The 16,440-nt window shown below is 34.3% G+C and overlaps 1 protein-coding gene across 1 annotated transcript in view; it reads right to left on the bottom strand.

Moving 5' to 3' along the window:
* The window catches only part of COL25A1 (collagen type XXV alpha 1 chain), a 551,557-nt gene that overhangs the window by 96,451 nt on the left and 438,666 nt on the right, over positions 1-16,440 (bottom strand). Inside the window, exons 13-15 of the mRNA XM_074228733.1 lie at positions 7,654-7,707; positions 4,042-4,068; positions 2,496-2,540 (exon numbers count right to left, since the gene is read on the bottom strand). Of these exons, the coding sequence (XP_074084834.1) occupies positions 2,496-2,540; positions 4,042-4,068; positions 7,654-7,707 (126 nt within the window). The remainder of the gene's footprint in view (positions 1-2,495; positions 2,541-4,041; positions 4,069-7,653; positions 7,708-16,440) is intronic.

The raw sequence follows: 16,440 nt of genomic DNA, 5'->3' as shown, positions 1-16,440 counted from the left end.
GTGCTTTTTTGGTTTCTCAGGATTTCCGGATGATCAACCTGGGAAACCTTAAGATTGTTTTACCATATAAAGAACCAGACTTGGATCAAAAGGGAAGAAAAAAATTCCTATTAAAATGATCAGCCAATGATGTAACATACTACACTAATGGAAAATAAGAATTGTTTTTTTCTGATTTTATTCCCCAAACTTTGGTAAATGATGAATGAATTGCCATGGAAAGACTGGAAATAAATTACATGACATAAGTAGTATTTTGTAAAATATATTAAAAAATTACATTCAAATTATACCATTCATGGGGATGTTACTCTACACATCAGATTACATATTATACAATATAGATTTCTATTATTCAGTTTATTGAAATCATTTCCTTTTTCACTGATGTATTTCCTGAGCTTTATTTCAGTTGTCTACTAAAAATTTTAATAAAAAATAATATCAAATTAGTTCCTTTCATTTCCATGAAAAATAATGAACCTTTTCTTTTGAATAAAAAAAATTTTCAAAAATTAGGAAACTTTAACAAATAGATTATAGTGGGAAAAAATACTAAAGAAAGCTGAATGTGTTCTATTAAAATATAGAGTTATTTTGTTAAGTTTGAAAATTAAATATCATTGTCTTTAAAATTCATCCTGGGCATGTATTCTAAAGTTATAATTTTAAACATATGCAAATTGCTTCTGGTTCTTTTGGCTGAGTTTAATTTAATTTTAAACTATCATTAAGTACTGTGCTGGATATTTTGCATAAATCCACTTCACAACTTCATAGTTTTAATAAATCTATAGGTATTTATACAGATGCACATGAGTAATCCATCAAAAGTTGTTTTCTTAATTTGGAACTGAAAGACTTTAATTCAAAGCCCATCTCTGCTACTTTCAAGTTCTGTGACCTCAGACAGTCACTCAGCTTTCTCATACCTCTTCTCGCCATCTACAAATCTCAAACAATAAGATTGCCTACCTCACAAGTTTAACCTTAGCTTATTTCTTTCTTCCCAACATAAACTAAAAGGAAACACAGTATTCATGTTTATGTGGCTGGTTTCTAGAGACCTCAAGATATATTATTAACCTTATTAATCAGAAATATTTTAATGCCAATACCAATTAAATACTATGGGATATGTATCTGCCTGGTAATAAAAATGGTTCTATTCACATTCTATTTCTGGATTATGACTGTACTGAGATTCAAAAAATACAATGAAGAAATATCAGCCACACATGCCATTTATCTATTAGTAGCTTTAAGAATCATTACATAGGAGGGTGGGGGGAGGGAAGTAAGATGGGGGGAAAATTGTAAAACTCAAATAATATCTTTAATAAAAATTAGAAAAAGAATCATTACATAAATCTTTTATTTTGTAAAAGTTATATTATGGCTCATCCATTAGTAATCTGACCAATAGTTCCTAAATTACAACTCTGTCATCTTGTCATCTTTTCATCTGCTTAAATGTGACTTTTCTCCAGGCTCTTCAGTTACCATATATAGTTTGTTTTGACCAATAATTTTTGTTTCTGTTTAGTCATTAGTCATGTGCAACTCTTTGTGACCCCATTTGAGATTTTATTCTCAAAGATATTGAAGTGGTTTGCCATTTCCTTCTCTAGTTCATTTGGGGAATGAGGAAACTGAAGCAAATAGGGTTAAGTAACTTGCTCTGGGTCACTCAGCTAATGTGTGCTTGAGACTAAATTTTGACAAAGATCTTGACTCCAATTACATTCTCTAACTACTAAGTTATCTCACTGCCCTTTATCCAACTGCCTTAATAAAAGGGACTGCTTAGAGTTGTATATATATATATATATATGTTCTAAGTCTCTTAACTAGTCCATCCCTTTTGAAGCCCCCCTTATCTTTTAACTCCTCCTATGTAGTGTGTTCAAATTGTTCTTATCATCAGAAATCACTGGAAAGTGAGAATATAATTAAAAGACAAAGACAACTGACTTTTTTTTCAATTTTCCAAACACTGTAAATTTCAGGTTTATACTGTTGCAAATTTCCAACCCAACATCAAAAGATTTAGTTAGGTGATATTATCTCTGTTTGTATAAAGAAAGTATGCAATCTCTTCATTTTCCTTTGAAATGTTATCTTTTTTTTAATTTGACTAAACAAAATAAATCAGGCTGGGATAGAGATTTCTAAATGTCTCCAAATTAAAATTGAAGTATCTCACTTGCAAATTTAAGGGTGGGAATTTTCCCCTATCAAAATCCATTTAGTCACTCTCTATAAGAAAATCTACTTTTTCCTTTGGACACAACAATACCACATTAATATGATAAACATCGAAATGTATCATTTTAAGGAGTTGAGAGTTATTTGAGTTATTAGTCTTGTTTTTTCCTTTTTATAATTCCACAAATTCTACATAAACTCACATATTTATGTATCACATCATATCCAATATATAATATTTTTGGCTATACACATAGTTTTCAAAATTCAAATACAAAAAAATGTACCTTTTCACCCATGTCACCTTTGGGTCCACTCTCTCCAGAATCTCCCTAAGGAAAAAAGAAAGAGGATAAGCTAAGATCTTGAATGCCTCATACAGAAATGTAATATTGAGTGTTTTTTTTTCTATTCCTTTCTCCAGTACATAGTATACCAAATTAAAGTCTCTTATAAATTCTTTGCAAAGCCACAATGATAAAGAATTTTAATTAATTTGGCTGAATGAAACCATAAGGACAAAGGAAATGATCATAAAATGTCAGTGATACTGTATTTTCAAAGAACTTTTCATCAATTTAAGTTTTAAGGAAATAGGAAAAATGTACTTGAAACTTACATTGTATGATGCTTTAATGAGAAATAAGATTATAGACAATAGCTCTTTGATTTATATCATTATCTGACAACTGACAATCAATTTAGCAATGCCTCAATTCCTATTGAGCAATCCACACAATGAATTACCTCCCAAACTGCTCCATGAGTATGTAGTTGATGCAGGTCAAGTCAGGAGAGGACTGTGATGACTGTTAGGCCAGAGACACTCAATAATTGTTTTGACAGTGATTTACTTTTAATTTGTTGTTTTTAAAGTCATTTCAGTCATATCTGACTCTTTGTGAACCCATTTGGGGTTTTCATGGCAAAGATACTAGTCATTTTCTTCTCCAGCTCATTTTACAGATGAGGAAACTGAGGCAAAAAGGGTTCAGTGACTTGTATATGCTAGTATATGTCTCCGGAAGATGAGTCTTCAAGACTTCAAACCTGGCACTCTATCCACTGTACCCCCTCCCTTTTCCCTCCTTCCCACACATTGGTGGTCTAGTAAGTTCTATGGACCTTTCTCAAAATTATATGAGTAGGCCTTCAACTTGGATAGGATTAGGAAACCAATTATATTAAAATAAGTTCATCAAAATATAGAAAAAAGAAATTCATGAACTGCTGGATAAGTGCTCCTGTTCTAACCATTCCTTCTCTTTACTTCATATACTCAACACTAGTCACGAATACTTATTCTGTTACCTAGTCTTGTCTTCCATTTGCAAAATTTCAGGCTTCATTTTGGAAACCCATATTTCTATTGGATAATCTATTTACTTTTGCACTAAATTTCTTTAGTGAGCCAAATTTTTGCAGGACTAGTGAGTTTAGAAAGTTTTTAAAAGGTTGGCATGGAATACTGAATATTGTGATGAAGATTTGAGATTAAATCCAGTTTCAGACATGAGGCTGTGTGCCCCTGGGCGAGTCACTTAACTCTACTTTCTTCAGTTTCCTCATATATAAAATGAGCTGGAGAAGAAAATGAAAAATCATTCTAGTATCTTTGTCAAGAAAACCCCAAATGGGATCATGAAGAGCCAGATGTGATTGAAACGACCTAACAACACTCAACTGTAAGATGGCAGTAATAATAGTGTCTACCTCAGAGTGTTCTTGTGAGAATCAAATGAGACAATATTTATAAAGTATTTAGCACAGCAGGCACTATATTAATAAATACGTTTCATTCTAGGGGGAAAAGAGAGATAAATGCAATCTTACCTTTTCTCCTTGCTCTCCAGGATCTCCCTGAGAAAAAGAAAAGACGTAGGTGCATTATTCACATGTTCAATGAGATCCTGTTGATGAGTGAATTTGGTTAGAAATGTCTGAAAAGATGAGGGGATATATGGGGATGCCACCCATAAGTCATGTATATGAATGGCATAAAGAAAGAATTATCCACAAAATTCAAAAACACCAGGATAAAGAGACTCTGGAATTTAAAAAGATAAGTTCAAAATCAACAAAAGGACTCCTGATTTCAAATTAAGGGTAATGAACTTTAAAGAACTTTCTGCCTTCCATAATGCGATAATTGACTAAAGAAAAGGCTGTGTGGTTTGAAGTAGAAGGTAGGAGTCCTGGGTTTTTGATTCTGATTCAGTCACTAACTGACTGTATGACCACAGATCACACTTTTTGGATCTGTTTCCTGATTTGTAAAGTGAAATCAGTGATTGACTTTAGATTATTCCTTGCCCTAAAATTCTGTCATTCAATGATTTAAGCAGGATATTGACTATATAGAAGCTGTCTGAAAAAAAAAAAAAGCACTGATTCTAGGCAGACTGTTCAAACCTAGGATCATCTTGATTCTTTGCATCTGTATTGTTGAGATCTAAGAAAAGGTTCAACCTATTTAATATACTGTCATATGGATATTGGCAGGATTACATCTTAGATTTCATGCAGTATCTGTAAATAGTAATTTCATGCAGTATCTGTAAATAGTAATTTTCATTTTGTTTAAAGTTGTTATTAAAAAATTTGTTTAGTGCAACCTTCAGATTTCCTCTAAAATAAGGTTGGCATATGCAGGGGATTGCAGATTTCATACTGTGACATAAATGAAGTCAATGGGTTTTTAGCAACTCCTCATCATATTCAAAATATCAAAGAAATAAATTGTCAAAAGATTAAGAAAGTGCATACATCTGAGTGATAAATAGTGTGGCAGAGGGCCTGCTAGAAAACCTCTGATTGGCCCTGTCAATCCCAGGGCCAAAGGTTCCCCCAGTAACTTGTTCTTATTTTTGATCCTGAACTTCCAACCCTGATATAGATACAGCAGTGTGGATTTTAAAGCCCCATGATGGTTTGAGTGGAATGGAATAGTCCCAGCAATGCAACACTATCTGTAGGTTGCTTCCCTCCACCTCCTAACCAAAACAGTAAATTCTGAATCAATTGTTTACTGGGCTATTTCAGTCCCCTCTGGAGGATGCTGGAATGTCAAAGAACCTAGAGATTTTTTTAGAGTCTTCTCTGCTCAGAGAGTAAAAAAAGCAGGAATATTTCTAGTGTAAAGAGAGTTTCAATTATAACTTTAGAGGAAAAGAAAAGAAAAGAGAAAAAAACCTTAAAATAAATTGTATGCATTGTGAAATAGTTGCTTTTGCGAAAAGTTTGAGTAGAAGTCTCCAGTGCTCTCAGATCTTCTTGCTGACAGGACAGCTTAGGACAACTTCCATGCTCTTTTTCAAACTCATAACCTAGTTTCAGTGGCAATTCTCTTTTCATTCTCAGGAGCTAACAATGACCCTCTGACTCCATGTATTTCTGGCCACTCTCATCATCCAACACCTATCGAGATGGTTGCTAGGCAACACTAGAATAGCACCATGAACATGAATTCTTCATGAATTCCAATCATTTGGCATTTTAGAGAGAAAACCAGACAGGAAGATGGCTGACGTCTCAAAGGCTTATTTACTTGTCTTTCTTTCTGGGCAAAGGAAACATTTATATACTTGATGTTTGTCTTTGGCATCTGTCAACAGTGATGTGATCTGTAAAATCAGCTGATGGATGTGTGTGTGTGTGTGTGTGTGTGTGTGTGTGTGTGTGTGTGTGTGTGGAGATCCACAAAACTCCAGTGATGGGATTAAACAGAATCCTATGTTTAAGGGAAGTTCACTAAGCAAAACTGCTTTTGGAATTTGTCTGAATTATATTGTGACCTATAACTGTCCATAATAGACCCCTTAATTTTCAAGAAAGAGAAAACTTGAAATTTCCCCGAAGTCAGTAATAACTACAGCCCTAAGCCATCTCAGGACTTAACTGCTTTGGCCATATCTATATTAATTTTTTAAATTGGACTATGTCTTCATTCTACTATGAAAATATTGTATTATAGAATAAATAAGTTTCTAAGAGTTACAACAAAAACAAACTGTGGAAATGAATTTTTAAAAAAAATAGAAAATTTCAGGCAACATGGAAATGATCTATGATTTTGCAGAAAGTCATCATGGAGGAGTAGAAAAAAACACTAGACTTAGCAGTAGAATGTTTGATCTGAAACTCAATTACTGAGAGGGAGTTCAACTTTTGTATCTATAAAATGAAGACAATGATACTTGGACTATATATCTCAGAGAGTAAGTAGCTGAAGGAAAATGACTTGCAACTTTACAGATTTATGCAAATTCATTGACCATCAGGAAAACAAAGTCATCTTGGAAACCAGGGATTTCTAAAGATAATAATCTCTGCCATAGTAGATGCCCAATGATTGAGGGAATAACTAAATACAGGGGGATACAGAATGGAAAATCATTTTGCTATAAGTACTAGTAACATAAGTCAGGTCTGACAGTCCATGAGGAGTAATCCCAGTTTCTGGGGAGGCTAATGCTAGGGATCACCTGAGCTTGGGAATTCTGAGCTTTAGTAGACCAAGGTGATAAGATGTCTGCATTAATATAAGAAACCCCTGGGGATGGAGTCAGTCACCAGACTGTTTATGGAAGGTCAAACTGTCCCAGATTGGGATGGAGCAGGTCAAAACCAGCCTGGAAGAAAGAGGAAGACCCACCCTTAAAAAAAAAGGAAAAAACCTTAAAGCCATAAGGATTATGGGGAGACATGGAAAAAAATTCCTATGAAATATTTAGTAAAATAAGAAGCAATCAAGATAAAGAAAGCAATGACCCATAAAGGGAAAGAAAACAACAAGCCAATTGAAACTGAGTGCTATGAAATTATAATGTCCAAGCCTGGCCCTGAGGAAGAGATGAGAAAATGGATCTCCCTGTCTTTTTTTTTTTTTTTTTTTTAGTTTTTGCAAGGCAATGGTGTTAAGTGGCTTGCCCAAGGCCACACAGCTAGGTAATTATTAAGTGTCTGAGGTCAGATTTGAACTCAGGTACTCCTGACTCCAGGGCTGGTGCTCTATCTACTGCACCACCTAGCCATCCCTTCCCTGTCTTCTTTGTTGAGTTGCTTATTTTTCCCCAGTTTGTTACAAGGGATGGCTCCCTGGACTGGAGAAGTGAGAGAAACATAATTGGAAATGAGTGAATAGGAATACAAAATATTTCAATAAAATTGTAAAAAGGAGGAAAAATATCTGATGTGGTGGTGGAGACTTAATTATATCCTATTTGTTTTCTAAATCAGGCTGAAGCATAATGAACATTAATCAGGAGGTCACAGGCAATAATTTTTTTGACTTAAAGAGAAATGTTCTAGAGTGTCATGGTTTTAATAGTCAAAGAAGGTCACATAAGTTTAGCTATCAAGCACATCAAAAAGGTAAAGACATGATATTTTATGCAGATTTTTATAGTGCACAGAAAACATACATGACTTTTTCTTTGAACTAACCTTAGGTCCAGGTGTTCCATTCTGTCCTGCTGTTCCAGGTAAGCCAGGTTCACCCTCAAATGAAAAGAGAAGTTGTTAATTAAATAAAATGACAAACCTTGCACTAAATATATCCTTGAATTCTACCCAACCCTAGAAAGGATACTCCCATTTAATTTGGGGCTCCAAACATTACAAAAAATGGTTTAGAAATAAAACTCTGCAAGTAGATATTATCATCACAGTGTATTAAATAGCACAGCATGGTGAATGGCAATCAAGAAGACCTGTGTTAGGATACTAACTCTGATTCTACCTGATTTAACCTCATTGAGCCCAAGTTTTCCCTTGTAAAATGGGGATAATAATACTTAACTTGCAGGGTTGTCAAGAGGTTCATATGATATAATATGAAGTCCTATGAAGGTCTTAAAGTAATATATATATATATATATATTTGGTTATGAGTGTATATATATATTATTTCTTTTCACTGTGAGTAAGCATCTATGTGATATTAATAGCTCATATTATGTAGAGCTTTATAGACTGCAAAACACATTAAAAATATTATCTGCTTTGATTCTCACAATATTGTTCCCAATTAACAATTGAGGAAATTGGAGCAGAAAGAAGTTAAGTGATTTGCCCAGGGTCATAGAACTAGTAAATGGTCATTTAAGACATTTACCAAATCCTTGTAATTATCTTGCCATCATCCCCTCCCATTGCCATTTCCCTAGCTTAAGTTCTCATTACCATTTAACTTGAGTTATTTGCTACTTCTTTTTATTTTGGATCTTTTTTTCCTTTTCTAATCCATCTTACATGAACTTTACAGATCCCAGTATCTATTCCATAGGTTCGTAAATCTTTTTTTAAATATCATGAACTCATTTGACATTCTGGTGAAGCCCAGAGATTCTCCAGACTGTTTTTAAATACATGAAACAGATAAAATGGAAAGGAAAACCAATAGCAGAAATAATAAGAATCACCTCTGCAGCCTCCCTAAGTAAATAGAGAAACCACTACCTATTCAATTATCCCAGTCAACTTTTAGGCAATACTTCATTGTTATGAAGTTTTCCCTTGTATATGTCAAAAATATCTGAAACTTTTTTGAATCATTTTTCTGAAACTTCCAATCAGTTCTCCTAGTTCTGTCCTCTGCATACAAGCATAATGACAGATTTGCATTTTCTTCTATATGGTAGCCCTTCAAATTCTTGAAGAAGACTATTGTACCTCTTCCTGCCCAGTTCCCATCCCCCAGAATGTCTTTTGCTCCAGGTTCACCATCTGTTGACTTCACCTGATCCTCATATGGCACTATTTGCAGCCACCTGACTTTCTCTAGAAGTGCTCCAGTTTGTTAAGGACCCTTCTGAAATAGTGCCACCAGGATGGAAAACAAAAGTCTGGTTGTGGTCTGACTGTTATCATTTTCCAACCATGTTAAATTGTTCATTCACATATTCATGTATATACTCTTAGAATTTAGAGTCGAAAGGAAACTTAGAAATCATATGGTCCAATCTTTGCCTTTTTCAAGAAGAGACTGAATCTTGGAGAAATTAAATGAATTATCAAAGAACATAAAGATAAAAAGTTACCAAAATATATAGAAAGAATGAAAACAGAATTTGAAGTCGGACCTTTTTATTTCAAATTTATTCTCTGTTGTTGTTCAGTCATTTCAATGGCATCTGATTCTTTGTGAACCCATTTGGGGTTTTCTTGGCAAAGATACAAGAATATCTTGCCATTTCCTTCTTCAGCTCATGAGAATGAGGAAACAGTGGCAAACAGGGTAAAGTGACTTGCTCAGGGTCACACAGCTAGCAATTGTCTGAGAGTAGATTTGACCACAGAATGAAGTCTTCCTGAGTTCAGACTTTGTGTTCTAGCCACTGCTCCATTTCTTTTTCGACTTTTTTTTAGTTTTTTTGCAAGGCAAATGGGGTTAAGTGGCTTGCCCAAGGCCACACAGCTAGGTAATTGTTAAGTGTCTGAGCCAGTTTTGAACTCAGGTACTCCTGACTCCAGGGCTGGTGCTCTATCCACTGCACCACCTAGCTGCCCTTCTCTTTCTACTTTATGACATTATATAGGTTCTGATCACTCTCCATAGACATTAAGTATACATAGCTTATCCTGAAATTCAAGGTCCCTTCTTCAGTTCCAACAAACTTTTTTGATTTTTTAATTTTCAAATAATTTATTTTTGAATAAAATATAAATATAATTTTTAATAGTTTTAAATTTTTAAATTTGAGTTATAAGTTCTCTCCCCCCCCTCTTTTCCCTCTCAATAAAAAACTGAGATACTTCTCAGTTGGACAAGTCATTTATTATATTATGACTGCCTCATGATACCACTTAGTTACCAATGTTAGAGAACATTTGTAAAGCCCTTAGCATATGCTTAGTTGCTTAATGAATGCTTGTTCCCTTTTCACCACTCTGCACTCTTTCCCACATCCAATCAAGTTCTGTTCTAATTTAATAAGATCTCTCAAATCTATCTCCATTTTTCCATCCACATTTTCCCTATTAATTCTGGTCCATATTACTTCTCATCTGGCATACTGGAAGTTTCCTAACTGATCCTTTTATCTCTCATCCATCCTTTATCTAGACCCCCTTTCAATATCCATATATCCTCTATGGCTCGCTCAGTAGACTGTAATCTCACTGAGAATAGAACTTGTATCATTTAAAATTTTTAGTGCCTGGACTTTTGCACAGTATCTTGCCCAAAATACATAATGGTTGTCTGTTGAACTGAATTTAACCTCTCCTTTCCTTTCTCCTATTATACACTGCATCATATTTACTTATGTACTTGCCATATTTCCTCTAGTAGACTAAGGAAAGACAGTGTGGAATAGTGACTAGGGTACTAGACTTGGGGTTAGAGAGATCTACATTCAGATCCTTCCTTTAGCTATTAGCTACATGCACCTGGCAAGTCACAACCTCCATGGGCTTCTTTTTCTTCATTTGTAAAATCATAGGAGTGGAATAGGCAGAGTTAAAGATCCCTTCTAGCCTATGACACTTGACTATAAACTCTCTCAAGGAGAGAACTCTTTAGTTTTCATTTTTGCTTTCCCCCCATAGAGTAGAAGTTCAATTAGTGTCTTTGAACTGAATCTATAAGATAAGCTTGATTTTCTTCATTTCATTTACTATTTCAGTTTCAGTATAAGACCCAAGAATTCAATATCTCAGTTTGATGTAAATGTTTTATACAAAAATGCTTCTATCTATATACCAGATGACATGACACTAAGCTTAAAGGTTGAAGCTCTATAATGGGGGGGGGAAGTCACACTGATGTAGCTGTAGAAAGTACACTTTGGTGATTGTGATCAAGGGAATAAGAGCAAAATAGAATAACCCTGAAAGAGATCTATCTAGCATTTGTGGTATGACCTGAGAAACAGAGATGGCAAATCTGTTATTGTCAAGGGAACTATATTACAGGATAAGAACTGATGGAGCACAGAGCAGTTGCCAGTATGTAACAATATAGAAGTTTCTCCAACTTTCAAAAAAATTACTACAGTTAGAGTTGTATGAATGACAATTTACCTATTGAGATCTTCAAATAGGAAAAGGAAGGGCTGTTTAGGTATCACCACAGGTTTCTCTATAAATATATGAATACCAGGGAAAGCTCCATGATTTTCAAGGAGATGAGAGTTTCCTAAAGCGTTTTTTTAATATCATGAAACAGATATTGTAGTTGGTCAGTGAATTTTTGTTGAAAGAAAGAAGGAAAGAAATGGAATAAGGAAGGGGGCAAAGGATAAAGAAAGGAAAATGAGAGATATGAAAGAAGGAAAGGAGAAAGAATATGAGTTAACGAGGAAGGAAGGAGAGAGTGAGAGCGAGAGAATATATATATATACATATATATGTATATGTATATATTATATCAGAATATCAGATCTGAAAGGAACCTTAGCAATTATTTAGACCAAAATCTTATTTTACAGATGAGGAAACTAAAGTCAAAGAAGTACAATTATTGAACCAAAGCTACACAAATCAATTTCAGTGACACATTATTATATAGCTATATATGCTTATATACCCAAGCAGATAAGAAGGACATAAGGAAAAACAATAAGATGAAAAGGTTTAGCTTTTTTCTATAAAAGCAAAGTTTTTATGTCTTGTTGGATCATCTCCTGCCCACCTAAATCTGACAACATTTCAAACTCCCAAATGATAAGGAAATTCTATAGGTAGTTATAAAGCAAAACAGCAGCTGACATCTTAAATGCAGGTAGATTGATGGTGCTTCCTCTCCTATACTTTATACTCCAATACTATTCTCAGTGTATTACTCCCAAATGACTATTTGAATATTTAAGCTGAAAATAATTTAGACTGACTTTTAAAAAAGAAAGGCTTACCGCTTTCGTTCTGACTAAATGTGTTTTAGAACTCTAATGCAAAACATCACCTTAGCCTCATTTCAGCTAGTGCAGATAATGATTTTTCAAGGGGAAAAATATCAAAAAAGTTGAAAGGCACATAGTCCTCTTATAGAGATTTAGCACTACAGGAAAAGAGGTCACTCAACACCAGTATGCATTGCCATAATTTCTAACCCAATTGTTTTCCAGTATGGCAGTGGGAAACAAGAATTAGTTTTATTTTTTGAATTTTTAGCATATGGTACTTTTACATCATATCTTTCTTTTTGGAACTTTCTCCTTTATCCTGATGACCCCATGAGACACCTTCATTTTGGAATCAGAAGTCCTTAAGCAGTTGCCAATCCATTATCCCTATCTTTATCCCTCTTCTTCATTTCTTTTCTTCTCAATACATTTTCTTCCATTTCTAGATTTTGTACATTCTCCCATGGGAAAAAATTATGGAACATGAACTATGGAAGGGAAGAAAATTTATTTACCTAAAAGGGGAAAAGGGAAACAATTCTTTTGTTTATAAAAAAGGAAATTGAAACCCTGGTGTTTTTTGAAATATCTCTGGCTTTAGCAATGGAAAGGGGGGGAGGGAGCTGGGAAAATTAGTAATATCTTAGGAAACCTGACTTAGAGAACAAAGTTCTAGGCTGTAGATTGAGGAATTACTGCTCATTCTATATGCTACCTCCCATTCCCACTTTATATAGGTTTATATAGGTTGTGTATCTGGATATGGAAACATAAGAGGAGAAAGGATGGCAGTTTTTCCCTCCTTAATATTTGGTAGAGCATATTGATAGTGACTGAATTTGAGGGGCACAGTCAAACCTGTTAAGTTTATTTCCAATATTAATTGTTCTTAACATGCAGATGTCAATAGTTATGATAGAGGGTTTGGGAATCTGACCCCAGACTATTAGAACCAGGCAATTTGCCAAAGGTTTAAGCACAAGTGTCTCAGGTACAACAGCTTCACCAAATTCTATAAAAGTAATGCTGGAGCAAAAAATAATGGTGATAATCATCTTAAGGTGTTTCCTAGTCCTTAGAGAAGCACAAAACAATCTGTATATGGGAAGAATGGATCCTTGCTTCAGAGAAGATAAGTACATATTGGGGGGGGGGATATAGATCTAGATACATAAAATTGTTCATGTGTATCACTTTTGTCCTTATATTCAGTCGCCAAATATTTTACCCAGTCTACACACTTTTTATCCCTTTCCCCTAATAGTTCTATAGTCTAATTATCTTTATTCTCCCTCTCCCCTGCAACTTTGGACTATGATTAAGCTGTCATAGACCAAGGAAGTATTTAACTCAACAACTTTTTCCAACTATTTCCTTTCTTTTCCCTTAAGGATACTCTGCATTGGTTCTGTCCTTGCATCTCCTCTTCCTTCTCTTAATCACTCTTCACAACTCAGGTTATTTTACCTCAGGCAATCTCTTATATATACACAAGTACACACTCATTTTCCTTAGACCTTTTTTTTCTTTCATTTGTCTCCTTCTTGCCTATTATTTTCAGAAAATCTTTTTTCCTCCTTACTCTTTCCATTTTTTGAGTCTGATTCAAAGAGAGATCATAATTATAGCAAATAATTCTGAGTAGTTCATGAGGAAAAGAAAGTCACAATTTTAAAAGCAAAAATGTACAGAATAAGGAATTAGTGCACTTTCAGCTCAAGTACTCTTCAAGAAGTACACTAAAATTTCCATTTTCCTTCTCATCATGCTATATAACTAAGGTGTATTATTATCATCATTATTATTATTATTATATTTTATTATCTTATCACAACCAGGGAGGAGAGCAACTTAATTAAAGGATGGACATTAGAGATAAGTATAAGAGATTCTTCACAGAATGGGCTTTAAATATGCTTTATACTACTTTTATTGCTGGTATACTCTAGTCAAGCCAACCCAACTTTTGTGAGGGTTTGGATGATACATGAGAGATTCCAATGAGGAAGGTAAAAATGAATCCCAAGAAACTTTCAATGGCTTAGCTGGGGGAGATCCCAGGGCTTTTCCCTTCCTGTGGTCTGCAGTAGTATTGTGGGTAATATTGGTTAACTTGCCCTTCAAAAGGCTAGTCAGTCTCATGTGGCACATCTATATAGTTCCAGAGTTTCTTATTTATCCTTTGGTCTCCTTACTGCTTGGCAACCAGAACATCCAGAATGTAACCAGAAATAAGTGCCACTAGTGGTGATTTTCCTTATAGATTCAGATTCTGATAAGCATGTCTAATCCTAGTCACTAAACTTTATGATATTATTTTGCATTGCTTGCAATTATATCTGTAAAATCAAACAGGGTGTGTCAGAAAGCAAACTAGATTTCAGCCAGAAGACCCTGAGGTTCAAGTGTTAGTTCAGTATTTATTAGTTGTATGATTTTGGACAGAGCCAAAGTAGAGTCATTGCAAGATTCTGTTGGTTTCAATACTTGGATTCAAATCTTGATTCTTCCACCATCTGTGTGACTTTAGGCAAGTCATTCATCCTCTCTCATCTCAGCTCCCTCATCTACAAAATGGGAAAGGTAATTCCGGCATTTCTTTAGGGGGTTATTGTATAGGAAAGTGCTTGTTAATCAAGTACCCACAAGTCATTACGTTAATCAGGGTCACATGCTAATAAGGATCATTATGCTAAATGATTTTTATATGTCAACTGAATTAAGGTTTTTAAAAATGTGACTGATACATAGGTAAAATTCAGAAGAAGAAGATGAAACATTCAAACACAGGAGTGCAGAAATAAATTTGGAGTAGGAGAAAAACATGATTCTTTCTCTTAATGAGTTTGAAAATTTAAAAAAAATGTTGAAACAGTGATCAGTAAAAAACTATTTACAGTTAAGTGCCTCATGTGATACAGAATCTAGACTACTTCAGAACAGTACAGGAACGTAAGAAAAAGAGAAGAGACATAACAAAGAATTGTGGAAGGGGGGAGGAAAAAGGCATCTATTAGGCATCTGTTATGTATCAGGCATTATGCTTTATAAATAGTATCTCATTTGATTTTCACAGCAGCACTGGGAAGTAAGTGCTGTTATTTTCCTTACTTTACTGAGGAAATTGAGGCAGAGAAAGGTTAAGTGACTCACCTAGGGTTTCTGTATTTGAAGTCAGGTCTTTTAAACTCCAAACCCAGGGATCTATCCATTGTACTACCTGGGTACCTTCTAATTTCTTTTATAAGTGATTGATAAAACTATCTGGATAAATATCAGCAAAATATCATTTAAAAAAATTCTATTCAAAAATTGAATTGGTCTGCCTTAGGAAGTAGTGGGTTCCTCCTTGCTGGTAGTCTTCAAGCAAAGGCTGGATGAACTCTCTTATTGGGATGCTCATTCATGCACAAATTGAACTAGATGGACTTCGAGGTCTCTTTTTATTTAGAGCTTCTGTGATTTTGTTATGTTGAACAAGAAAGAGTTAAGAGCACAACTTGGTAACTATCTTTGGAAATGGTTTTTTTCATAATTCACTATCTGGGGCACATGAAAATGTTTTAGATAGTTCTTCAGTTTACCCTGCTGACCCCACATTTCTGATCTCAGTAGAGATATTTCCTTCCATTTTAATTATAAAAACTAATAAGAAATATCTAAAATTTTCTAATTCATACTATTTATGAGTTAACATAATGCTTTAAGGTTTTAAAAGAGTCTTATAAATATTACCATACTTTATTCTCACAACAATCCAGGGAAGCAGGTTATAATTATCTCCATCTTACAGTCGAAGCTATTCTCATCCTTACTTTCCAGATGATGATGCTAAGGTAGACAGAGGTTAAGTGACTTACACACAGCTAATAACTCTGAGCCTGGATTGAATTCAAATCTTCCTGACACTAGACAGTGCTCTACCCACCATGCCATCTAGCTGTCCTGTCCACAAAGATGTTGGGTAAACAAAACCCAATAACTAAAAGACTACCAAGAGGGAAGGCTAAAAGTAAATTACCCCCTTTGAAGTATAGTTCTTCCTCTCTAGAGACATTTGTGGAATTAACTTGTGTTTGCTTTTTAACATCATTTAAAATAGAAAAAAAGTATAAAAGTCCATGTCTAAATTATGCTCTGAGTGTCTACTCAGGACAGATTGGGAGTGGCTACTCCAAAAAGTTCTGATTTTCTTAAAACCTTTTGTTTTACATTGTTGTTGTTGGCTGCAAATGTATATTTTTGAAAAATAAATATTAAAGTTATTGTGCTATTTTTTTTATTTGATATGTTTCGAATTTACCAAAAATAGAACTTTCTTCCTATTGAATGAAAACAAATTTGGGTGTGAAATGATGATAATAACAGAAAAAATGAAGTATCTTCC

The sequence above is a fragment of the Macrotis lagotis genome, chromosome 3 (assembly GCF_037893015.1).
Source record: "Macrotis lagotis isolate mMagLag1 chromosome 3, bilby.v1.9.chrom.fasta, whole genome shotgun sequence".
Taxonomy (NCBI): Eukaryota; Metazoa; Chordata; class Mammalia; order Peramelemorphia; family Peramelidae; genus Macrotis; species Macrotis lagotis.
Note: the sequence above shows the minus strand (reverse complement) of the source record. Positions and strands in the feature narration are given on the sequence as shown.